Source organism: Embiotoca jacksoni, unplaced genomic scaffold (assembly GCF_022577435.1).
Source record: "Embiotoca jacksoni isolate LCO1_2020_lvr unplaced genomic scaffold, fEmbJac1.0.p SCAF_11, whole genome shotgun sequence".
Taxonomy (NCBI): Eukaryota; Metazoa; Chordata; class Actinopteri; family Embiotocidae; genus Embiotoca; species Embiotoca jacksoni.
Genome location: NW_027185241.1, coordinates 7781412 through 7808288, shown reverse-complemented (window position 1 = coordinate 7808288; position 26877 = coordinate 7781412). Strand labels below are relative to the sequence as shown.

Here is a 26877-nt window from a genome sequence, read left to right as displayed (position 1 = left end):
GTTTGATCTTTACTCCCATAAATGTGATCAATTTATTAAATATGATCAGTTTTTACATATTTAACCATATAAATCTACAAAACGAGGTACCATATGAATCACACCATTATTCATCAGTCATTTTAATATATTATGATGCACTGAAAGTAGTCTTTCTTTGAAAAATTACATGATAATATACATATTTTCAAATTTTTGGTTTGTTTTTTTTAAGTACATTTTTTGTTATTTTTACAAAATTTGAAAAAAAAAAAAATCAATACAATTTTAGCTAGAGCATTTAATATGCAATAAAAAAATGATTGTATTAAATGGCACTGAAAATAATAATTAATTGTGGCTCCAGTTCAGTCAAAAAGCATACTACAAGTGAGGCACAGAGCCACTGTTGTTTAAATTATCATGTTTATTGTGTCTTTAGAAAAACACACCAACAGTATCAAAGGAAAACAGCATTTTAGTTGAACAGCTCACCCATTTGTTCCAACACAGAACCCATCACCTCAGAAGAGCTAACACGGTAGCCACATATCAATGTGTCGCCTCACATACACAGCTTGTTCCTTAAAGCGTCCAGTGACGTAAACTATACTCCTACATCCTTTTAGAAAAGTGCTCTGACTTCAAAGTAACAAGAGTGGATGATGTCAGTAGAAAATAAAAACATACAGTATTTCTAAACTGCTGACGCGATGATGTGATGGGGATGACGGTCAGGGTCTTACCAAAACAGGAAAGGGCTCACAGAGGGACTATGAACGGAAATGTGATTCAATACTGACAGATCAGCTGAACGTGTTCAGAATGAAAAGCATTTAGGCGAGTTAAATAAATTAAAATTGTAACAAGAGATTCTTTCGTAAAACTCCGGTTTCAGGTTCGGACAAAACTCCCTGAATGCAGGACGTTTAATCCGATCCACTGAAGTCGTCAACATCAGTCTAAACCTGTGACCATTAAAAACAAAAACAAAAAAAATGAACAAAGACATTTGCTGTTATTTAACTGTACAGATACTAAAATAGAGAAACAGTTGTAACAAAGTCTGGTTTCAGAACAGCAGGAGTGTACTTCTCTGTTAAAGCCAAGAGCTGGTGTTCCAAATTCACAGCTACGATCACTGAAACGTGAATGACACATTAAATCAAACGAAAATAAAAAGTAGTTCAATAACACTATCTCTTCAACCAGACGTCACGAGTTCGGTAGCGAGAAGTGCTCAGTTCATTTTTACATAAACCAGCCTTCACTACAAACTGTACTTGAGCCTCCATTTGGAGAGAGGTAGGGAGTACAAATACTGCACAACCACATACTGTAGCATAAACACAGCCGGGGCGTGCAGGGTGGAGATCACGGGCTTTGTAGATAAAATATATCATCTTACAGTTTACCACAAACCACACAATCATTTCAGACATTTCTCAGTCGTACAAAATAAATTCAGGCACTGAGTTCAGAGAGGTGACGTGATTGGTATCAACGTCTCCGCTGTAATTAGTCATAAACCCAATCTTATGTCATTGGTCCAATTTTGGGATTAGGATGTATGCTTAAGTGTTTTTTTTTGTTTGTTTGTTTTTTGGATGGAGAATGAAAAGAGCTGGCGCCATGTTGCTCAGTGAAACTACTCTAGTAAGCAGAAAGCATCACGGACGACCAGCCGCTACGCCGCCATCTCTTCTTGGTCGGGGCGACCCCGTGGAGCCGGGCGGCGAAGGGAAGTGCTTCCAATAGGAAGCCAGATGATGTTCCACAGGGTCACACCCTTTCGCTCTCACTCACCGGTCTTTTTCAGGACAGGAGTGGAGTCTGTAAAGGTCCTAAAAAAATGGCAGACGAGAGGACAACTGATCTGACAAGAGGTTCTTTAGAATTTTTTTTTTTTTGGAGATGAGCTCTCGTCATGCGTTTACCTCGCAGCGTGGGGAGGCCAGGTTGACTGCACTGGCGTGGGCACTGCAGAGCTGGGGCTCATCAGCATGGCACTGTAGATGTTGGCTGCGACCACCAAGATGCAGAGGAGGATCGGCCCAATGATAGCCCCCTCAAGACCCAGATAGTATGCCCCGCCTGCCACCGCCAGACCTGTCAGATACGGATGTCCACCGCTGAGACAGAGAGACGAGACATTTTTTTTTTTAAATGCAGTGGAATGATACAGAGGAGTTCGTCAGCATTCTGGATTTTACTTCTCGACATTATATAAAGGGTGGATCAAACGGTTCCGAGACCGCTCCCGGTGCACGCAAACGGGCTGACGGTTAGCTGGGCCAACAATAACAAACACTATCCAGCCAGCAGCATTCATTGCAAAAGTTGTATGTAAAATGTCACTTAAAGTTGACATTGTACAAAATCTTCAGAGGGAATTTTTTTTATTAGACTACAAATTGGAAAGATTAATATTTAACATACTTTATTCCACTATATTAACAGCAAGAATGTCAATCTATTATGAACTGGAAAGCCGAGACAGCTCTTGACAGGTCGCCTCGGAAGGTCCTTTAAAAGCTTTAACCACATAACAAAGCACGTCAACGTTATGCAATGTCACGTCTGTTTCCCCTAATCCCAACTACACATTTCTGCGACATCTGATATTAATCGAATTCCTATGACCTCCGGAGGAGCTTCTCAAGCATCCCAGGGGAAGTTGGGGACATGCAATCTAAGTGGGGCCATGTTTAAATCCTTCATGGTAGATGTGGCGGTTAGATGATGAGGTCAAACGGTCATCTGTGTTTGTTGCGGCGGCAACACAACATGCTGCTGGTGAGCATGGGGAGTGAGGGAAGCTGAAGAAGGAGCCCTTACGGGTGCGGTTGGACCGGGGATCTCCTGAAGCAGCTGACGGGTACCGGCAGGCCGGAAGGGCTGCAGCTGCGGCAGACATGGATGCAAAAACCCGGGTGTGGGATGTGTTTGGGGAGGCCACGGAGAAGGACTTTCGATCGGCCTCAAGGAAGTTCTGTCAAACCATCTGACGCCTCAGGAAGGAAAAGGGCTCCCCCTAAACTGTTCTCAGAGGGAGAGGAAAAAAAAAATCCTGATTCAAAGCAACATGTCCTCCGGGAAGGAGGCAGAGTCGAGTCTGAAGTTATAAATGATATCTTCGGCAGAGGTCTCCGAGGTAGTTAAGAAGATCCTCAGTGGCAAGCGCCAGGAGTGGATGAGATCTGCCCTAAGATCATTGCTGAGCTGTCTTGACTGACACGCCTCTTCAATGTTGCATGGGGGTTGGGGACAGTGACTGTGGACTGGCAGACCAGGGTGGTGGTCCCCGTTTTTCAAAAGGGGGACTGGAGAGTGTGCTCCAACTACGGGGGTATCACACTGCTCAGCCTCACGCTAAGGGCTTTAACCACGGTGCTGGAACGGAAGCTGTGACGACTGTGGAACCCTGGATTCAGGAGAAGCAACGCAAACTCCGTCCTGGCCATGGAACAGTGGATTAACTCTTTACCCTCACGATATTATCCGAGGGGTCATGGGAGTTTGCCAATCCAATCTACATGTGCTTTGTGGGCTTGGAGAAGACTGGGTCCTTTAGGGGATCTTGTGGGGGTGCCGCGGGAGTACGGGGTCATTGCTATGAGACCGTCGGTCCCTGCAAGGTTGTTCCCTGTCACCGATCCTGTGTGTTTTTAATAGAGGAGATTTCAAGGCGCAGCCAGGAGGAGGAAAATGTCCGGTCTCAGGATTGCTTCTCTGCTATTTGCAGCTGGTGTGATTCTGTTGGCTTCATGAGACTGGTGACCAGCAACACTTTGCCGCAGAGTGTGAAGCAGCTGGGATGAGAGTCAGCACTTCTACGTCTGAGGCCGACGTTCATCTAAATGGAGACCTCAGGGTAGACGTATAGATTGTATACAAAAGACGACGTAGATTCCGGGTCTGAAAAAACGAGGTCAATGTGGAGGTGCCTTAAGATGCAATCCCACGAGTGCCGCTAGAGGTTGGCTCCAAAAAGCGTTCGCCTCTGTAGACTACCATTTCATTTTTCTCAATTCAAAGTCGATACATTTTTTCCACAAGTTATTTTGGTTTTGCTAGCTAAAAATCACTCCTTTTTTTTTATTAGTTTTCTGGCTGTCCATCTGAAAACAATCCTGTCAATAATTACAATATAAGCCTAAAAAAAGCTGTGTTTTTGGGATGTGTCTGTTTCATTGACATGCCTGTGGTGCAGTCGGGTTACAGCTATTGGTGTTAGTATCGCCGGGTTTCCAATCCAATCGAGTCAGCTCCACCACTTGCTCCCCCCAAGCTCATCCAATATGGTCACTTCTGGCTCCAAACTGCTCCTAACTTCCAAGTTGGTGCCAATATCCAAACTCGAGGCTTATTAACGGCCCTTCACAAACCAGTGGGTGACGTCACTGTTGTTTGCCGCTTAGGTAGACCGAAAAACATGCTGAAGGGATTATATATATCTCATCTGGCCTGGGAAAGCCTTGAATTTTCCCCAGGAGGAATTGGAAAATGTTGCTGCTCCACCTGCCGTGACCCGACCTCGGATAAGCAGAAGAAAATGGATGGTACTTAAGGCTAACTCGACAGTAAACTCTATTTCAAGGGAAACGGATTTAAACACAAAGGTGGGGTTATCGCCAACAGCTGACCTGGAGCATTATCGGACCTGCTGTCTGATGTTGTTTTCGTTAGGCCATATCAAACACGAGACAGAAGCGGAGGGAGCCAAATGGAGACACTGTTTATGGACTTCACCAACGGCATAATTTCCTTTCAAACCCATATTAGGGTAGCAAACAGGCTACTATGCGTTGCGTTATCAATCAAAGGTTCTTTGTTGAATTTTGCACGTCAACGCAACAAGTGGAAGCTTAAATAATACGCTGGTGACACATACATACCCTGATATATCGGAGTAGATGGCTGTATCTACAAAATATGTCGGAAGCAGATGGCAGATGAGAAGCAGCACGGCCTTGACACCTTCACCCTGCGCCAACCACAGATCACACACAGCCGGCACCGCTGCCCAGTAGGTCCCCAGGAACGGCACCGCACCCAGGATGGCAGCCAGAGCTTCAGGCCAGGAAAAATGGATTTAAAAAGTGACGAAAACACTGAGTGGCTTGGCAGCGTCCCATGTAACGACAGCACAATCTGCCGCAGACATGCTGACTCACCAGAAGGAATGAAGACGATGTTGATGCCAAAAATGGTGTGAGTGAGCCATGTGTAGAGACCGTAGAAACCAGCCATTTTCAGAGAGGCGTCAAACACTCCTCTTCAAAACAAACACACCCACGCAAGGTCAGAAATCATCTTTTTTAGGTATATTTTTTTAGATTCTGCTTCAGTACATGCGAGTACCTGATGGCCTCTTCTACAGACTGGCCGATGATGTTGGAGGAGGGTCCGGGCTGGGAGAGAGGCGTCAGGCTGATCACCCATTTAACGGGTTTGTAGTATTCGCCACTGGAGCTCAGCAGGTAGAAGAGAGTGGTCAGGAAAATCACCTGCATACACACAGGAAGCAGCACAAATATGGCTGTACCAAAATATTTGACTTGTGTTAACAAGAACGCATTCAAGAGCCCTTTTTTACAAGTGTCCCGAGTTTACCTAATAAGTAAACCAATTTACTTAATAAGTAAGGACACTGATTTATTATGAATATTATTACAAGGGACACTTGAAATAATGATGAAAATAAATTGTCTATGGAAAATCATCAACAAGTATTACTCAGTATCACTATTAAAACATGTACACTGATAAATAATACACCTTATGAGTACACCTCCACATATTACTGTATCAAGCTTCAAGATCTGGTGCAAATGATTCCATTAAAATTCATGTGCAGAGGCTTTTTTGTAACCGCCACACCTTAAACTGCGAATTTAGGATAAATACGACAGTAATCTACATTGTTTAAACCCGGAGCACATGCAGTATTGTTCTTTTACAAAACAGATGGATATAAAATGAGCCAAAGGTTCACCACAGTCCACCATCAACTGGACTGCACTAACACCCGTGGGTAAAAATGGAAATTAGTCCACGATATTATTAATCCAAAACTGATAAAGTGTATTATTCTTTTTTATAAATCTGTTAGGAAGATTGTCAATAAAACATTGCACATTCAGGGCAGGCATTGGTGGAAATGTTTGTACTTATTACTTTTGTGCATTACAAAAGAATTAATGATGCAAAAAATGTGCACATCATTAATGCGCCTGGTAAACGAATGTTGAGCGAGGTGATTTTACATCATGTGGGCAAACAACCACCTCCATGTGCAATTTTGAGCCAGATGATTTACAGTAGTTAATGTTTCATACCAGACTCAGTGCAAAGTTGAGCAGCGCCGTGCCGCTGTGGAACAAGACAGTGAGGAGAGTTGTTGTGGTGGAGATGAGGAGGCCTACGTTCCTACTCATTACCACCCACAGAGATTCCAGGATCTGCAAAACAACATGGCCACAGTAAACATGTCATCCACAGCAAAACTATATTCCCCTTTGAGTTATAAATATGTCAAGAGATTTATGACCTGCAGTTATTTTAACACCAACAAAATTCACATACTTCCTGAAATATATGTTTTGACAAAATGATGTTGCACCCCCGGGCTTTATCCACAATATTTTTAAATGAAGCATGAAACCAATGAAAGCAAAATTCATGCAAATCATCTGTCTCACACAGCAAAAGGTGGTAAATACAAACATACAAACATACTTACAGACAGCAGAGTCTCAATATTCTCCTGCAGGAAGGAGGCGATGTCCTTCCAGTCCAGGATGTCCCCCAGCCAGCTGTTCTGTCTCTGAGCCATCATCTTTTGTCCACGGTGCCGTCCAGAGTGGGTCACATTCTGGAAATGTGTACACGATATTTTACATAAAACTATATAATACTGAGTATACGTTTGGGGGAGGCGGTAAACATCACCCTCTCACAGTACCTTCACGAACCAGGAGTGGTACAGTCGGTCCCACAGCTCTAAAACCTGCTTCTCAATCACTGCTGTGTGGTTCACCTTATCTCCTAACATCTTATTAAGCTGCACACAAAGGAAACAGAGATTTTCTTGTTTTTCTGGCTGTCAAAGTGTCCCACTTTTAGCTTACATTTCCTTAACATCTGACACGAGACAAATTAGTGCAAATTATCATTCTGACCTTCTGTGTTATATATTCTCTCCCATGCTGATACACATTAGTGGCAGCTGAATTCAGAGCCTTCTGCACCACACGAGCCTCTGGAAGCCAACTAGAAGAGGACATTGTGGAGAGACAGATACAGAAGAGACATTGAGTTGTCCAGCAACATTACATCTAATTGCCAGAGAAAAAGATACAAATAAGAATGGAAAAAGCATCCTACTTGGCCCATTCTGGATGGTTAGACACAGTCTCGTTGATGAGGTTACTGGTTACCTCTATAATGTGAACACTTTCATGATGAACCTAGAGGGGTAAAAGTTACTTTATTATCCAGGACGATGTTGAGTACCACCAACATTAAGTACATTTACGAGACAAAAACTTACCATAGCAGTCAGCAGCAGAGCCATGAGCAGGGTCCCTGTGACCAGCAGGAAGATGATGAAGATACTGATGATTTTATCCAGCGATCGCTCCAACCACACAATCATCTGCATATGCAGAGAAGGAGGACAAAGTAGAGGAAGAAACGGAAGAGAGGCAGAAATAACAGGGAGACAGTAGAAGAGACACGTCAGTACATTTCTATAGGGGTTAAGAACATACAGTGATCAGACACATGGAGAAACCTGCGTCCTTCCCATGTGAAGAAGCCATTTTCGATCTAAAAGGTCTCCCCGTGGGCCCTGAGCACAATAAGGTGGTCAACTTAATGAACCAACAGCCAGTTTATCTGTACACATACCTGCACGCATCCTTGCGAGTAAAAAAAAAGTTAGGATGTGTGCTGCTGTATGCGTGGCAATGTTTTTGTCTGTCGGTACAATTTATTTCGGTTTGTCATGATCGGGTCCATTAGTCTCTCAAAGTTTTAATTTTGCTGTGAGTTGGTGCGATTCTTAACTCAGGTTTCTCAATGCTCCAAAACAGCAAGAACAGTTTATCACCAGCTTTAGTCTCCATTTGTACGTTTGTGCCAATGTGTTAATCTCACGAAAGCATTAAAGTGAAGTTACTGAAGAAGCTCTGTAAGCAGACGCCTCTTTGTCACACTAATGGTTTAACATTATTTGGATGGTGGCATGACATGGCAGTCAGTACATGTCCGACTGCATTACAGTTACACCATGTGATACAGAGTAGTCTGTTTAATATTTTACGTGAGTATATCCCACATCTGATTAGATTTCTCTTTACCAAGTACAATAATGAAGCCTTACCTGAAAAGAGAAGAATTGTACAGTACAGTGAAAACTTGGAAACAGTGAAAATGGAAACACCACAAATCAAAAGAGGATTTAAATTCTGAGTGAAGTCATTCATGAAATGAAATAGGTGAATTAGTATGTTTAGCATGAATTAGCAGCAAGTGTCTGTTTTAGAGGAGGTTCGACAATCACAACCAATTCAGGCAACCTGAGACCACTAATAAGTTTTAAAAAAAAGGCCACAAGGCTCAACGCTGCATTTTTAATAAACGAATCACATTATAAAGTAGCAGCAATGATTGATTTAAATCAACACATGTAACACTCAGTAACAAGGCGCTGTCTGCTTCATAAATTAGCATCCGTTTGTGAAGTGTAAATTTGGGATGGAGGGAAAAAAGATCTACGCAGCACAGTATCTAGATAATTTGTGTGGGAATATTGTTTTGGAACACAGTATCAGTATTTTATGATAAAAATAAATACATTTATCAGGTTCATGCTATTTTTATGGCAGGTTTTTAGATCTGTCTGTCGGTCTCACAATCCCAATTTACTGAAATTGAAACCAAAATTTAATATTATTGGATAAAACACATATTGGCAAAGTTTTCATTTGGGGGCATAATTTGAAGTAAAAAACAACAATAAATCACAATATGTTCCTGCAATAGTCATCATATTGCAAACTGTTGAAAATAATAATAATATTGTCTCGTGACATTGTGGGACCTCTGATGATTCCCACCCTGAGTATAAACAATTACTGATCACAAAAAAATGATTGATGGATTAAATACAAGCATATTATCAGTCATCACAATTTTCCTGCATGCGTATCAGTTTATGCTTCGTGGAAGAAGGAAAACCCCCTCTATATGTTTCACTGCACTGCTGGCTGTTTATACATTGTAGTAATTCCTTAAAGGAGCAGTGTTTAGGATTTAGTGGCATCTAGCGGTGAAGTTGCAGATGCAACCAGCTGAACACCCTTCACCTCACCCTCTCCTTCCAAACGTGCAAGAGAATCTATGGAGGCCACGAAACCCACGAAAAACCAGAAGTCCCTGAGCCTGTGTTTGCTTTGTCCCATCTGGGCTACTGTAGAAACACGGTGGTGCGCCATTGCGCGCTCTGTGGAAGAGGACCCGCTCCCTGTGTAGATGTTAAGGCCTCATTTTAAGGTAACGAAAACAAGGTTCTTAGTATCAGGTGGTTGGACACTAATTAAAAACCATGATTATGAATAATATATTATCTTTCTGATAATAGATCCTCATAAATCCAACACTGGACATTTAATTTTACTGGACATTCATCAGCATGAGCAGCAACCTCTAACAAATTAATAGATCATACATCTGCGGTAGCACTCAACCCTTGAGTCCATTCATATCAACTGAAGACATAACGTATTAAAACACTTTAAGTGTAGTTGGAGTAAGGAAAAACACATATGTGGGACTACTTTCATTTGTGGATTAATACACTTGTTTTGGTCTTTTCATGGGGTTGTTTGATACTAAGACAAATAATGTGTGTTTCTGTCTTATACTTCAGATAAACTTGATGTCTAAGTCACGTCCTCTGTCCCTGAAAACTGCAGCTTCTCAAGAAAATGTAGCACCCCAAAGATACCAAAAGTGAAGCTAGGTATATACCGTTTCCATTGATTTGTCCGTGCCCAGTCCCTTACCCCACCCTCCTCCCCCCATAAAAGATGTCAAAGTGTTTCATTACTCTTTAAAAACATATTTTACATCAGATTTATCAACCAACATCTCTTCAGAAACACGGTTCCTCTCCTGCCACCCTGTCTACATCTCTCCATGCAGCTCATACAGTCTCCAGACAAACCTGCCAGCTAGATCAAAGCAGGGAAGATTCAGACGGGGCTGAGGGATCACAGAGTCCCGACACCCGACTGTAGCTTCCTGTAAAAAATAGCAGCTCGAAGCGGGAAAGCAGCGAGGGGACAGACACGGGATGAGCGGGTGATGACAGTGGATGGGTAAAACGCCAGTCCAAGCTACTACAAGGTGTGCTCACGCCATCACACACACACACACACCCCACCACCACGTTTATACAGGTTATTTCTTCATCCTCGTGTTCTCACTTTCTCTCACACACAAACACACTTTGTGTCAGTCTCTCTCTCAGCACTCTGCTCCTCCAAATCATTACCTGCTTGTTAAGCCAATGCCAGAGCTTGGGGAGGAGACAAAGAGACATTGGGAAGATTATTATTTGAAAGAATCTGTCTAGCAGTCAAAACATGTACCCGTGCGACAAGAACCCTACCCCCGTGTGGGTACAGGCAGTGAGGTATCAGGAAGTGGCAGGTAGGATTTAACTGCAGGTCATACAGGGAGTGTGGACTGGTCGTAGAGTGGGGATGCAAACGTGTGTGATTACAAAGACACGACAGAATTACATCCCAAAACTTTCAGGGCAAAAAGTGTAAAAGGTTGTTAACGTCCTTCCATAAAAGCTGAGGAATTTAATCTCTGTAGCACTAATCCTATCCCAGCATCACTTATTTAAAAAAATAAAATAAAAAAACATTATGTGAATTTGGGGCATTCAGAACAGCACAAAAACTTGTAAACACCTGAAATATTACCCCGATACATTTTATTATTGCAAACAAAGCAACTGCCCACTTTCGCATCCAGCAGACGCGGAGCACCATTATCATTCATGTGGGATTGTGTTTCTTATCACCTGATGAACCTTACTCCAATATTCACTCTCCTTTTAGCTGTTTTTGAGAATAGCTTCTCTATGTTCACCAGATAACCACAAATTTTGTCTGGCTGCCACTTGGTGCCGGGCAAAAGACTGTGTAGTTAATATATTCGAGGTTTTTTCTCAGAACAGTTGCCAGCTGTAGTTGGAAACAAGTTGACACTGATGAGAACGTGGAAACTGGGCCAAAACAACGAGGTTGGAGGACGGAAAAAACAAAACCATGAATAAAATGCTGCATAGAGCCAAATTCTTTATCTATTTTTTTGTTGTTGTTGATCAAAAGTCTGAATTAATAAATGGCTCCAAGTTTACAGATTTAGATTTTCAGAAGCAGCAGACGAACATACTATATGTAAGAGGCTCTCCAGCACTCATGATTTGAGCAATACATGTATCAGAAAAGTAACTATCAGGCCAAGTGATAAAGAAAGAATCCCTTGTAATGACGGCTCTGAGAACTAGAAGCTGCAAGCTTTAAGAAATGTGAAGGAATCCTTGCATATTGAATAATTAAATAACTCTTCACACAGATTTCAGAATTGAAATCGTTTTACATTTTAAGGATTTTCCTGAACTTATTTAATACTTACTCTCCCGTCTTTGAGCTGCAAATACCCAGTACTTCTGACCCTCAAGATTTATCGAACAGGCTGTCCTTGATAGTATCCGAGTGCATTTAATATGGGTAGTGAGGAATATACAGCGGGAACGATAAAAGCATGTACCAGTGTAACATTAAACATGTGTCCAGATGAGGATTTTTAAAATCAAAGATAGAGGAAACAGGGTCATAAGCTGCAAACAGCAGATCAGTCAGAGGCGTTACCTTTGTGTCGATACGCAGCAGGAACTGAGCCAGGCCTTTGATTGGTCCCGGCAGCAAGGCCTTCTCGCGCTCACGTCCAAACTTCCCCAACACCGTCCACCACGAGGAAAGAGTCAGCTCTGCAAAGCTCTTCAGACCAAAGTGGACCACCAGCTTCTTCAGCATCCACACTAAAGCATCAAGTGAGTAAAGTAGATCTGAATAGAAGTATGTGAAATGGAGGGGGCGTGCATGTTATGTATTTGCACGTGTGCGTGTGTGTGTGTGTGTGTGTGTGTGTGTGTGTGTGTGTGTGTGTGTGTGTTACCAGCCACAGGGATAGGCAGCAGCTGTAGGATCCAGAGGTTGAGCCAGACCTGAACCAGCACAATGGCCCAGACCAGCAGGATAAAGTAGATGTCGCTGGCTCTGTGGGAGCTCCTCTCTCTCTGGAAGAGGCCGGCTGGTGAGGAACGAGAGCCCCGAGGGGAACGAGAGCCCCGAGGGAACCCAGAGGTGGAAGGAAGTGGACCCACGCACTGCACACCATCTTAAAGGGGATGAAGGGGAGCAGACAGATGAAGCACAGAAGAGGAAGAGAAAGAACGAGCAAATTTGTCAGTTGCACCAACTTTCAACCACAACGGTTTAATGGTGAAGCCAAAGCAGAAGTGTCTTGAGTTGTCGTTCCTTTAATGGGTGCACGAACAAGAAAATGATAATTCAATTGCTCCATTAAAATACACAAAAGCTTAATTTTTACTAAAATCATTTTGGGTTGTAAAACTTCCTTTGACTTTGTTTTGAGTAATTCCTTGTGATGATTCTCAGATTAATGTCCAATAGAGTGACATAAGGACTTTTCAGTTTTTTTATGGTTCATCACAAATCATCTCCACGCATCCTTCCTCCACTCTGCTGGTTGTCTTGTTGCAGTAAATGGCAAAGCCAAGATATGTCCTGCATGTTTGTCTTTAAACCTCCGAGTTGTACCTGTAATATAATCTTTTGTAATACACGAATGTAAAAAATATGGACCACCTGAAAGGTCATGGCGAGAATTATTTTGAGGACTACTTTAGCATTACCTTTGCATTTCTTCTGTCCCATGGAGAAAGGCTTAGCTGTATTGTGATACAGGATCATGTTTTGTGTTTGTGACCACAGTGAGAATGAACTGTGGTTGCTCAGGCACAGGTCTGCCCCATCGCTGTTAGAGAGAAAAGTAGAGGAGCTGGTTCACCACCAATGATGGCTGGCCAAAGAGACTGTAGCTGTGAATGGCACAGTGGTCACTGGCTGTAGCCATGGCTGTGCTTTGGTTGTTACAAATCTGGCTGTGACACATTGTAATACTACATGCAGCGGTTGTGTACAGTATGTGCAGTCACTGATGGTTTTGCTGGCTGAGTGTTGTATTAAAGCTCCCGTATTCCTGCTCCTGTGTGTACTGGTAACATATCCGTCGTACATTGTTCAAATAGCAGCAGATGTACATATCCATCGTACCATAGATGGAACCACAGCAGCAGCCAGAGACCGAAAAATAACCACATCAAGCCACAGCTCCACCCATCACTGCCAGACCAAGCAGCTGCAGCTCTGCTCTCAACCAACAGCTCGTAGATTAGACTCTGAAAATAAATAATGAGCACTAAATGCAGCATGTTGAGTGTCACATCATATCTCCCTCCATTCCACGTGCAGAGTGATTTCTCTAACTGGAGCGAACCAACACACCAACTTTTCATACGGATCAGACGGAGTGAAAAGCATATCGGAAGGAAACGCAAAAGTCTTCCACGAAAAAACAACCTCTCGCCGTGACCTTTTGGAAAAAAAAAGACAAGCTGTCTTACCTGTGGCGGAGTTTCCACTGCGCTCAGTATTAATCTGAAGGTTGCTACAGGAGATTGCCATGTAAATAGTGTTAGCAGCGAATGACAACACTTGCCCTGACAGCTCTCCTGGGGAGATGAAGAGAGGAGGGGAAAAAAAAAACAGTAACTCACATTGGCAGAGGGTTAATAAAAATCAAAAGGTGCATATTTTGTGTGTGCGTGTTCCCCACATCTTCTGATGATCCGAACCTGAATGTACTGTTTAGACAAACTTTCCACCTCAAGCCCCTTATATTTTAAAATAGATTTAAATTAATCAAGTGCTTTCTGAGTTAGAGAATTTAGGAAAACTAATTCCAATAAAAGGCTATTTTAAGAGGTGCACTTTTCCACTATTACAAGGATCATAGCAGGTCAATAAGATTATTTCCTATAGCCATTCATCAGAGTTAATTATAGGTTGATTTGATCCTCTTGACTTTTAAAGCGATAGTTCAACATGTTGGGGGATTATTTGATTTATGGCAGTCACACACACACACACACACACACACACACACACACACACGTGTGTGCAGGCGAAATATGAAGCTATAGCCAATAGTAGCCATGTATCAAGACTGAAAACAGAGAACAAGCTGTAGCAGCTAGCCTAATCTCTAACCATCACAAATTAACACATTATATCTTTATTGTTGCATCCATTGAAAACAGATAGTCATGCTTTTTTTTTTTTTTTTCTTTTTTTTTTTTTTTATCACATTTAATGCCCAGTTAATTGAGAGTAAAAACTGCGGTAAATGTCAGTGCGTGTGAACATGAACTCTTCACCTCTGCCAGGGACAGGTGGTTTCTCTTGGGAGCCCACGATCAGGAGTATAACCACAACCACAAATATGGGCACTCTCCAGGAGCCAGTCAGAGACACTAGAAACAAATTCAGAAAAAAAAAAGGGTGACAGCGCTGCAAAGATACAGAGAAACCTGCTCAGCTGCATGACACTGGATGTTGTTGACATTACTGGTTGATATCTCGAACAGGACTTCTTCTGAACTGCACTCGGTAACTTTAAACAATTAATGCTGGAAGGTCAACAATGCGCCTCAACTGTGCTAAAAATACTGCCAACTTCCTCATCTTGCTGTGTAGCGTCGCAGGCGCTCTGTCTGTCTGTGGACTTGTAGAGACGGAACAAAAACAAAGTACTTATCACCGATTTTCGCCGCAGCTGCACACGTCAGCAAATTTAGAAGAATTCTCATCCGAGGGGCAAAGAGACAGTTTGCGTGAAAGAATTAACATGCAACACGTCTGAGCAGGTTCTCTACACCTTCACACTCACCGATGAAGAAGAGCAGGGCAGCCCAGACAGGAAGAGCCATAGCCCTCAAGTACCGCTCAGTTTGAGGGCTCCACTTGAAACAAACAGTCAGCAAGTACCCAAACACGACAGTGCACACCTGAGAGGAAACAACGGAGGCAGAATGACAAAACAGAGGGGATGTTATGAGGTATACTGTCACCATGTTGAGATTTCATCTCAGTTGATGTCTCTTCCAACTGCAGTTTTGCTCCAAAATCTTCATTTTGCTGAATTTCTGAACTTCTAGACTCTTAAAAAGTGAACCTGAGTAACAATCACCGAAGTACTGTTTAACAGTTTTTCATGGTATTCTAGCATTTTGTATTACATATGAATTTAATTTTTCCAAATGTATGATTATGAGCAAAGTTTAATCAGAAACCAAGTTTTATTTTGCATATTTAAAGTTGAGCTGAAAGAGTTAATTCCATTTTTTAATCAACCGAAAATTAATCTGCAACTATTTTAATTAAAAAAAATAATGATAATAATCAAGTCTTTTTTTTTTTCCAATCAAGCACCAATCATGTCCTAGTTTCAGCTTCTTTGAGGGTCGGACCATTTCTAAATTGCTCGGGGTAAACAAGCTACATGCTGACCCTAACTTGGGCTTGAGGAAATTGTGATGAACATTTTCACAATTTTCTGGCTTTTTATAGAGCAAACAATGTGTTGATTTGTCAAGAAAAAAAATCTGCAGTTTAGTAATTCATGAAAAAAAATAGCTGCGGTCCAAATTTCAAGAATTGTGTCTAATATGAAGCATACGTATATAGAACACATCTGTTTTTATTATTTTAGATGTGATGTTTCTTACATTTGCCATAGAAACAAATAATAAACTGATAATAACATCAGACTGATTCCAAACATGCTGACTGGCACTAAAGATGAATGGTGACATTGATAGTTGGCCAGAAGATATCACGAGTCACCAGCTAAACAACGAACAACACAACATCTAGATTTCCAAATATCATCTGCTACCTCCTCTAAATATCATTAAAGCGTGTGTGACAGAACGTTATTGCTTTACATTTCAGAAACATTTAATTGCCTTAAAGTGGTTAAACTGCACTTTCTGAGCTCCCCAGACTTCTGCTGACCGCAGACTGCAGCAAACTGATCTGCTGCTGTTCCACTAAACACAAAGACATCTTCCCATGTAATTTAATAGAGTGTCCTCCTTCCTATTTATAAACACTGGCCCCGTGTCAGTCGGTCTACCTCTGCATTTAAAGAACGCACATACTGCCTAAGGAGAAACATTTAATGCCATTTGGATCCAGCCAAGGCGAGGCAGAGTTCAGGCCCCCAGAGCTGTTTTGCAATAATTAGGTATTGATCGATCAGACACTGGAAATGGTGGAAATGAGATCAACTAACGTACAAGAAACATACATTCTGCATTGAGGTTAATTGAATAAGCCATCATTAAAGTGTCAGACATAATACAATACTGTTCGCAGCTGTTGGTCAATCCACGGGGTTTTTAATCGATAATTATTGTTTATCAATCATTGTTTTTCGATATGATTATCATAAGTTGACTACTTATCTACATAAGGATTTTAAACTCATCAATTAAATTAAAGATACAAAAATGTGATTGATAAGGGCTGCAATTTATAAAATTATTATTTACTTAACAGATTACTTACTCAATTAATCCCTTGGTTTATAAAATAACATACAATATAAAAAAAAATGCTGATTAGTTTCCAAAACTGCGGGTTTTTATATCTGCACTGCTTTTTCCCCCAACCAACAGTCTGAGAACAAAATATATTTTGCTATCATTTATTTATTATCATCAGAGAAGCTGAAACCACTGGATTTTTACTTGAAAACAAAAAAACGGACTTAGATTCTCATCAGTTATTAACACATTTCCTGTTAATCAACTTATCAATTATTGTTTTATCTTCATTTTCATGTTCTTGTTTTATGACTGAAGATGACAGCTCACTTTTGAAAGACAGCTCTCTAATTTTGCAAACCTTTTCCATAGTTCTATTGTTTCGTGAAATGTTTGAGGACCATGTTGCATGGCAATACATGAACTGAATTAATGAATGACAGCCAGTATTGGTAAAAATATTTGGTAAAAAAAAAATATGAGTTTTGTGAAAGTGCTTTGGCCCAGCTCCACTGTGACTGTGTTTTAGCGTGACCCAGCTGACCTCGCCCGCAAGCTCCCACTCTGACTGACCGGCACAGAGGACCTTTTGTCATCATGACAGGGGGTGAAGACAGGTGCCAGTGTCCATTCACTCACCCACACAGCGTGGAAACAGTCCAGCGCGGCCCCGATGACCTCACAGACGTGCCCGATGATCACCTGCATACCAATGACTCTCCAGAAAAGGTAGAGGAAGTAAACCAGCGGCGCTCCGGCCCCGATCACCAGCAGCATCGTGAGCCTCTCCAGCACCAGCCTGCCCAATGTCTCCACCCCGTGGTTGACACACCACACCGGGACCAGCAGAGTCCCCAGCACAATGGGCGTACCGGTGTCCTGCAGGCCGCTGAGCCATGAGCGGCCGAGACGAGCCAGGGAGTATTTGAAGGGGTGGAGGAAGGTGCCGCAGAGCACCGCCCAGAGTAGCGGGCGGAGGAAGGCCTCCAGGATGAAGTAGACCAGGACGGTTGCCCCGCAGCAGATAGCCACAAAGATCATCGCCCCCGTGTTGTAGAAGGCCTGCTTGATGTTTTTGTCAAACTTGAGGGACGAGGGCTGGGTTAGCAGCTGGCTCATCATCCCGACGGCCGGCTGGACGCTCTCCGAGAAAAAAACAGAGTGAGGCCGCCCAATGTGAGGGGTCTCCGGCGGAGAGACAGCGGCGGGCTCCGGCGCCGAGTCCTCCTCGTCTGCCATATTCCCCGCTTCAGCTCCGGTTGTCCAGCGAGCAGATTCACCGCGTGAGGCAGGAAAACATGTGACGTAGCAATAGCGAAATATCCAGGGGCACCATGGGTAATGCAGTGTAAATGGACAAAACAACCACGTCCTGTATTTGTATTTACTTTTCTGTGGTTTGTTTTTTCAGTTTTATTTGGCTGTTTTAATTGTTTATTTACTGTCATGCTGTAGTTATTATTTTATCGAAATAAACAGAAATACTCAGGTATGTGATATAAATAGCCTACATGTGTTATGTGGCTTTTATGGGTGGGGTTAACAAGTGGTGGTTCAAATAATGACCTCACAGTTGGTTTGTGGTTATAACACCGTTTGATTGTTACGAGACACCTTTTTATAAACCGGCATATTTTTATGTAAATGTGCTGACAAATGTTTGCAAGGAAGCAAAAATGCAGCTTTTCAAACAATGGTGAATGTAATATTGTATACAATATTTAATAATAATAATAATAATTATATATATATGATCTCTTTTCTTTCAAGTACACCAAAAATAGTTTCTGCTGGAGGAAAGACCATAATTTATTTATTTTTAATGTTCAACAGTTTTGTAACTGTAAGTTGAGATATGTTACTGATCATTATTTCGCAAGACTATTTCCATATCTGATTTCCAACTAAACTTTAAGTTACTCATAACAGTCTGCAGTCTCATATCAGTGACCTAACCTGACGTGTCCTCAGTGTTAGCTACAGCCCTATATATCATCATTTTTTAAGCCTTTATGCTGTTTGAGTGTCTGTTCTTTCACAGCAACATCTGTATTGTGTGTATACTGTATTGTTATTTCACACAAGTTTTGTAGGTAATAAACACAGCCAGGGCAGATTGTTTGAGTGGGAGACATTTTAACATATTCAGCCATTTTTAATACAGATCAAAAGGCTACAATGAAGTAAAATTAGAAAAATTATTCCATATCCAAGCAAAATGTTTTTCAGTTCACAGTCGCTCCTGTTTAGTGTGTTATTGCTTGCGTAGGTCATAGTAACTCATGTTATCAGTTTCCTTCTGTCTGTTAAACACAGTCACAGTGCCACAGTACTGATAAACAAACAACCACTGTGGTTGAGAAAGAGTGGAAAACATAGAAGGAGATGAACCAAACATGAAAATAAGAAAAAGTTAATGAAAATCTTAACTGCATACTTTAGTTCCTGCAACCTCTGAGACTACATATTTGATAGCAGTAAACAGTCTCTTTGTTTTGTTTTTGCTGATATCCACATAAACATAGCAGGGTAAATGGACAGGAGGAGTGTGTGTGTGAGAGCTGTTATATTTTCTTTCATCGTCACAAAACCTTTGTGTTTCAGCCAAGTTCAACATGAGTCACCAGTGAACAGTGGGTTTCTGAAATAATTCCCAGACTTTCCAGTGCATGCAGTGTTTCAAAGACTTGTGAGATTTATTTATTGGCACGTGAAATCCTTTTTTTCTTTTTTTTTTAGATAATTGGAAGCGAAAATAACGGGCTTATTTTAAACTAATACTACTCTTTTATCAGACCTTTTGTTGTGTACTCAGGTCAATACATGACACCTCTACAGTATTGGTTTAATAATTTGTCAAGATCCTCTGAATGAGTGATGAATATATACTCTATTATGTTTAATATATCTAATACAGTCTCTCTTTGTGCAAAGTGCACACTTGAAAGTGGCATCAGGTAAAAATGGCAACTTCTTTTATTGCTGCTTCATCTTCTCTTCCCTGCTTTTCTCCACTCTGTGCTCTGCTGTGCTTCATTATGGTGTTCCCATTAGTAGGTAAAAGGTGAGAGCTACTATGAGCAGTAAGCAGAGGGGAGAGTTGAAGGTCTGATAAGCTGTAGAGGGCATGAAGATGTCCTCGTACTTGTAGATACTGATCATGTGGTCGCTGACTGGAGGGCTGTCGATGTCATGCCTCGTGATGGAACCTGTTGTAAGGGATAAAATGACATAAGATGTTGTGGAGAACAAAGAATTCATCAACATGATGCTAAAGCTTGATCACTCACCTTGAATGGCAGGTCCCCATGCAAACAGGTAATACCATGACAGGTGTAAGTCCACAAGCGTTTCCTCTCTGGGGACGTACAACGGCCGCTTGAAACGGCATGTCACCCGGTTGTTCTCAAAAATGCCCTCTTCGTCTCGAGCCGGGTTCCTCTTGATCTCCTTGGCCCACTGACCGACATTGTAGAAGTGATGAATCCGCACACGTCCGTTATCATCATGTACGCAGCCCATGACATCGTCTCCTCCCTAAGACAACAAGGGGGGAAACAAGAAGGGAAGAGCTTCAATCCAAAATGCTGTACAGTAGCTGTTCATGCAAAAGATTTACCATAAACCTGGTTCTCTACATTTTATTTCACATGAGTGCTATGTGTGTATTTCCCACGTTTATTTGCTGTAAGAATGGGTGATATAGAAAAAAATTAATGTAGACCCTCTTTACCTGCAGATTTACTGTAGATCACCATATAAACTGAAAAACGTGTCTTGTTTATGTCCATCACAAAGGACTGGACATAAGCTGTATGTTAAATTCCTTTTTTAGCTGCCAAATATGTCAAATTTCATAATTGGGAGAAGTGTTGACCATTTTGGGAGTTGTTTGTATTGTTGGTTTAAAACTGACAAAGTATAACAAAAATTGCTCAATATGATTATGTAGATATCACACAATAAATGATTGATATTGATGAGTTGATTGTAAGTACACAACTCAGCCAAATATATAACATGGGTCTGTTTTAGAGGGGAAAGGTTTCATAATCACCCTTTAGATTAGATTAGATTAGATTAGATTAGATTAGATTAGATTAGATTCAATTCAATTTGATTAAATTAGATTACATTAGACTTTATTAATCCCACAGTGGGGACATTTTGTCTTTAAACTTAGATTAATTCATTTAAATTGATTGTTTAAACACACTGAAACAACAGTTCTCAACCTTTTTGGCTTGTGACCCCCTCAAAAGAAGCAGGGTCTACCTGAGACTCATCATCGCTGGTAATATCCTCAGTGTGGACATGAATTGTCAACAGTTCAACCCAAGAGTATTTTTTACTTCTCAGATTGCTTTATTTGTAGAATTGAGAGGCCACAAAGAACTGTAAGTAATAAATGTAAGTTTTTCTGTGCTTTAAACATCATGTGACCTTAAAAGGCCCGCCTAGGCTGCAAATCAATGTCTTAAAAATATTAAATAGGCCTACCTTACATTCTACATTTATCATTAAATGGATTTCAGTAGCCTACTTTATATTACATTTATTTATTATTTATTCAAACAATTTTCAAACATTGAGCAAACCATCCACTTAATTGGGATTCATCCATGTGTTTGATGATGGACTGTTAATTTTTCAGTAACTTGAAATGACACAACAAAATAAAACCTTGTGATTATCTGTAAACAGAAACACAGAAATATGTATTGTGCTATCCAAAACTTGCCACAAAACAATCCTAACTATCAGCAATTGAAGAGTTTGAGCGGCTGCTCACCATTTTCTTGTCAGAGGAGAAACCTACGGCCACCCAGCCGTCTGTGTCTGCACTCATCTCATACTCCACATCTGTCCCGATACGACGGTAACTCAGGAAGTAGTCACATGTCTCTGCATCACACCCTGGCTTCCCATACCTGGATGCAGATAAATGAATATAAGCACTCACAATCACTCATTTTAAAGGCACTTCGATCTTAGTGAAGAACTTGTGGTCTATTTAATATAAGAGCCAGACAAACTAGGGCACTGTTTTTAATTAAACTTCAACCAGGTTTCAGAGAACTAAGACTACACAGTGGAGAGTTCCCATGTTTAGCTCCAGCTCTCTGAAGTCAGGCCACAGTATCTAGGATAAAAGAGCCCCAGGGAATGTATGCTGCTCTGCTCTCTGTTTTCAGCAAGACAGAAGTGAGAATGCAGCTATAGGCCTATTGTTCTCTAACCTTATGCAGCCTTTGGTTACTCCGCAGTCGCTGACTTTGATTTTGGCAAATGGATCAACCGGTGGGGCGGTGGGGAACGGATAACCTGCAAAATCAGCAAGAATCAGCAACAAAACACAAAACAACTGATGTCTGTTTCAGTCAAAAGGAAGGAGAGGCCATCTGCAATCTGTGTGTGTGTGTGTGTGTGTGTGTGTGTGTGTGTGTGTGTGTGTGTGTGTGTGAGAGAGAGAGAATGAGAGAGAGAGAGAGAGAGAGAGAGAAATAGGGGTGGGCAGCTACCATCAGGGAGCTGGCCTGGGTGCTGAAAGGCCCCATGCAGAGGACTCAGGTTGGATGTAAGACAAAATAAACAGCGCATGTTCAGTGCTTACAGTCTCTGTTTATTTTTCTCTCTGCTCGGACCCCCATGCTTGTATGTTATTTGTTTGTCCTCGTGTAAACGGCATGTAAACAAAGTCCACTAGCTGTGTGAATCTCTATGAATCTCTATTGAATTGAACTAGATCCTTACCGTCATCGGACAGATATCTGGACTCGAGGAACTCGGAGGCGAAGGTGCTGTAGGAGTCCTTGTGGGGCTCCTGGTGGCCCGGCTCTCCATGCTCCCCGTGGCCGGTCCGGAGTGCTCCCTCATCGGTGGGGCTCGGCGCGACCCCCCACCATTCACTCTGGATCAGCAGCATCAGCAACTGTGCGAGCTTCCGCGCGGAAATCATGGCCAATAACGATACAAGAGGCAATAAAAACGACTAAACCTACCTAGAATCAAACAGGATCCCCATTATTCTTTTGGATTTCGGTATCTTCGCAGGTATCCATCGCAGCGTCACAAAATCATCTCCGCATCCGATGTGACTGTTTATTCGCAGGGATGTAGGATACGGCGCCACTGACCGTGTGATTAAGAGGCTAAACCAACTCTAAATTACCAGGATTCGCAATCTTACTCTCTAATTCCGCTGCACGCCCATAATCCTATTTGAAACCCGAATCTCGATGCCTACTTGCACTCATTAATCTTTACATATTTCGCAGTCACAGTGCTGGCCGGATGAATGGTTTCGCCCGGCCGCCCTCTCCCCTCCGTCCTCAGTCAATCACAGTACCATCCAATGAGCAGCCGCTACGTACTGCTATCAGGATCGATCAACCGGATCAATCGTAGATTATACACTGCCGTTTCCACAACAGTTCACGCAGTCTGTCAGAGACCGGATTGGAGAAAAGTGTTGTGATGTACAACAGTGGACTATAATAGGCATTAACAGGCCTAATGTTGGAAATACGATCATTGTTATTGCCAGGGCCGTAGCCAAGATTTTATCCCTATTCTCAAACCCCTCAAACCCCCAATTTATCTTTTGTCAGGCAATGATTTTGATTACATTTTCGGTTGTACTGAAGAAATAGCCTACATCTCCAAAAGGACTACCAGGTCTTAAATATTCTGAAATCAGCGTTTCAAATACCCACAATGTTCCTGATTGTATCCCGACCACTGAATTAAAAACTGAGGTTTTGTCCTCAGATGGAGCAGGTCAGTGCATTATTTGTAGTGATTTTTTTTCTTCATACATGTAGGCAATTGCTATACAAAGTAATATACGTATTTTTGTGCAAATCCAGATCCAAATGCAGTTTAAAAATGTATTGAGGCTTGTGCAGCCTTCTGTGCACTCCTAAGGGCATTATATATAAATTATTCTGTAGGTCCACTTTCATTTCTGAATTTGGCTTACGGTGTCACAAGTCTTATTGCAGCTGCTTTAGGAACCCTGCACGTAGGTGATACACTAACATATAGGTGTACAGTATTGGTACATTTCTAAATCATACACTGTATTTAGGCAGACATGACTGCGTACATCATGTCAATAGATAAATATACAGTATGTCAACAGATTACAACAAAAAGGGTAAATCTGACAAAAATCATCCCACTACAGTGAACTATCCTCTGTTTTAAGAACATCGTTCTGCCACTTGATGGCGACATAAATCCATGGTTTGAACTACAGTCTCAGGTTAGCTCCTCTGGAGTCTCTGCTCACTATCTTTCACACTTTTTACTTTTATTCAGCTTTATCGTAGAAAACATTTTTTAAGTGATACAGTGGTGTATCTTAGACTGTCACTGACTGACATGCACATTTGTAAGGATTTCAGTCACCTCAGTGGGCTTGTGCCTTATTAAGAATAACAGCTGAAGAAATGCTGGTAAATCATGAATGTATTATTTTATCCCCAGAGCTCTGAAATGTAGGACAAATTTAGAGGATCTAAATTCATATTTTTACACCTGTGTTCAGTCATCATTCCTATCTAAAATGTTCATATTTCATGAGTCAATCCATTTAGTATAAACTGTCAGAGCTCTAAACAGGACTGCAACTTTAGTTTAACAAACAACTGTAGTTTAAAGGGAATTAGAAATGAATTTAGTATGCAATATTAAATTAGTTTTGAAAATAATGTGTTATCACACGCCTCTACTTGTAAATAAAGCAAAGCAAATTAGGACAGTAGATTTTAGTTAAATGAATAAAATGACCTAAATTGATTAAATATATTACCCGACAAGCTATTTTAGTTGTTTACTTTTGCTTAGTATCTGGTCAAAAATTTAGCAGAGTGCAGAAAATCCTTAAAGTTTTAGATGTTTAGCAGACATTGCAGGAGAGTATTGCATCAATAAGGCAGGGAACTTTGCTGTTTTGCTGTTTGTGTTGTATCCAGTGGGTGATGCTGATGTTACACTGTTTGAAACTGACCAAAGGTGTAAATACACAACAGTGACTGTGAAAGAGATTAAAGTCTGATTGACATCCATAATCACACACATAAACCAACACACAGCCTAGCAGTTTAAATGTTTGTTAACAATCCAGAATGCATGAAGTATGATAAATTTGACACATAATATAAAACACCCATAAAATTATATTTATTAATTGCATGGCATGCTCTAGTATGTCTTTGTGCATGTTTGCATGCATGCATTCCTACTTTTAAGCTTCGGTCAGGTCCAGGTCTAAAGAGCACCACTCATGCATGTCAAGCATGTGTGTTTCAAACATGTGAACATACGTGTGCGTACATACGAGAGTGTGTGACCTTTGACCTTTCTGCTCTTCAGGCCGTCTCACTGTGCAGACACAAATCAACCTGATCAATTACTTCTCTTGGTCTCGATCTGCCCAATTATCCCTTGTTTATCCTCCTATTATTTCCACCTCTACCTCTCCCTCTCTCCTTCCCAATTACCATTCCGTGTGGGGGGCAATGCTTGCTGGGTAATGAGGGACTCTGGGCGTACCAATCTTAGCTTAATAGCCTTAAAGGGCTACTCATTAACACAAACACTTACTCTGGCTCTCTCTTACACACACACACACACACACACACACGCACACACACACACACACACACACACACACACACGCCTATCCTCACACATCTGTCCCCGTACATCATGCCATAGAGAGATGGAGTGACAGAAAAAAAGAATAAGCGAAAGACTTGATGGAATGTGTAGGAGAGAGAGAAAGGGAAATGAGACAGGAGAGAGGAAGGGGATGTGTGGAGTGTGTGTGTTAGTGTGTGGAGTGTGTGTGGGGGGGGGACGGTCTGGTAAATGTCAGCGGTGTGTCTCCTGGGCCTAGGAGATGAGTTAGTGACAGCAGAACAATGGCTGCTGGATCCATTCAGAAACACAGCTGCTATGAGTGCATGCCTGGGTCTGTCTTCTGCTTAGCTGTCAACCGGCACTTGTAAAGGCATAGCTAAACACATACAAGCACACACTAATAGAAAAATGTATGCCTGATACACACTCAGCCACACACAGTTGTGCGAGTGGACACGCAGGGTAAGCCCTGGAAGTGATGGGAGATCAGCAGCAATGTGAGTGGTTTAGTCAGGACTGTCAGTCAATAGGAGCCACTGTGGATTGAAAAGTGGCAGACAGAACATATGAAAGTCCTGCATACCTGCTCTGCCACTACTTCCTGAACCCAAAATCCAAAAATTATTGACTTGACTAACAAGCACTGCCCCAGTTTTTTTCCTCCCATGTTTTGGGTCACAGAGTTGAGCATTGTTTTTTTTTTCCCAAAATTAATGTCACATCCAGAGGTTTGTTTTATGACACTTAATAAAACGTATTTTGTGTGTCCTTTAATACTCCATTTTGATTTATTATTTTCTGCTGTTGTACAAAACAAGAAAGCACAATTGTCATTACCAGCCTGAACAGGAAATACAGCCGAAGCTTGAGGAATCTCTTGAAAATATTTTTTCATTGTACAACAGACAGAATATGTCTTCATTGAGCTAATTAGAAAATTATTTAAGATTTTATCCCTTGAGAAGGGCAGAAAGATTCATAAAAAAAACTCAGGGTTTTTCAAAGATGGACGTGTGTTTGTTTTTCAAAAAAAACAACAACAACAACAACAAAACTGATGTTACTCAATGACTCTAACGTAATGTTGACATTATGAAAGAGGTGTGCAAACTGTATCTTCATCCTCAACTAAAAATAGTTTACAGCAAGTACATAATTTAATTCTGTTTAGGTAACTTATATTTAAAACTACAGTGCTCAGCAGTTTTAGGAAATTACCTTTTTTTTTTAACCATGAAAATCTATATCTGTGACTGATTTGTAAAGATTTATATATTTCTGAGGATCAAATGTGCTTTAGGCAAAGTGCTGAAGACGGGTAAAGGAAGTTCAGAAGATAAACCAATATACTGTTAGTCTCGCCTCTCGTCATTCCTTCTATTATTCTTTGGTGGCTAACTGCATATAAGTGTATGTGCAGTTAGCCACCAAATGTGGCATGTGTTGTAGAAATGCAGATGTTTCAATTT

The 26877-nt window shown here is 41.4% G+C and overlaps 2 protein-coding genes across 3 annotated transcripts; both read right to left on the bottom strand.

Moving 5' to 3' along the window:
- Positions 1-388: 388 nt before the first annotated feature.
- Positions 389-18041, bottom strand: tmem245 (transmembrane protein 245). 2 transcript variants are annotated; one of them, XM_069142886.1, is made up of 18 exons: positions 17399-18041; positions 15100-15217; positions 14588-14683; positions 13775-13882; positions 12244-12465; positions 11937-12106; positions 10544-10567; positions 7535-7639; positions 7369-7451; positions 7164-7254; positions 6947-7045; positions 6725-6856; positions 6321-6443; positions 5344-5489; positions 5157-5257; positions 4878-5052; positions 1917-2111; positions 389-1823 (listed from the first exon to the last, which is right to left on the bottom strand). In XM_069142886.1, the coding sequence occupies exons 1-18, from the start codon at positions 17996-17998 to the stop codon at positions 1778-1780; spliced, it is 2634 nt and encodes an 877-aa protein (XP_068998987.1). In that variant the 5' UTR covers positions 17999-18041; the 3' UTR covers positions 389-1777. The 2 variants fall into 2 exon arrangements, with proteins under 2 accessions (XP_068998987.1, XP_068998988.1); XM_069142887.1 differs by lacking the exon at positions 10544-10567.
- An 834-nt stretch (positions 18042-18875) lies between these two features.
- LOC138194277 (DOMON domain-containing protein FRRS1L) lies at positions 18876-23090 on the bottom strand. Its single transcript, XM_069142891.1, has 5 exons — positions 22514-23090; positions 22000-22084; positions 21552-21690; positions 20050-20296; positions 18876-19968 (listed from the first exon to the last, which is right to left on the bottom strand). The coding sequence occupies exons 1-5, from the start codon at positions 22716-22718 to the stop codon at positions 19796-19798; spliced, it is 849 nt and encodes a 282-aa protein (XP_068998992.1). The 5' UTR covers positions 22719-23090; the 3' UTR covers positions 18876-19795.
- Between the last annotated feature and the right edge of the window lie 3787 nt (positions 23091-26877).

Coding starts and splice junctions, on each gene's coding strand:
- tmem245 (XM_069142886.1), bottom strand. CDS start 17,998: ATGGCAGACGAGGAGGACTCGGCGCCGGAGCCCGCCGCTGTCTCTCCG. Junction 15,218..17,398: donor ACTGTTTCCACGCTGTGTGG/GTGAGTGAATGG, acceptor GTTTCCTCTCAG/GTGTGCACTGTCGTGTTTGG. Junction 12,107..12,243: donor GCTGCCTATCCCTGTGGCTG/GTAACACACACA, acceptor TTGATGCTTTAG/TGTGGATGCTGAAGAAGCTG.
- LOC138194277 (XM_069142891.1), bottom strand. CDS start 22,718: ATGATTTCCGCGCGGAAGCTCGCACAGTTGCTGATGCTGCTGATCCAG. Junction 22,085..22,513: donor CAGATATCTGTCCGATGACG/GTAAGGATCTAG, acceptor CTGATTTTGCAG/GTTATCCGTTCCCCACCGCC. Junction 20,297..21,551: donor TCTCCTCTGACAAGAAAATG/GTGAGCAGCCGC, acceptor TTGTTGTCTTAG/GGAGGAGACGATGTCATGGG.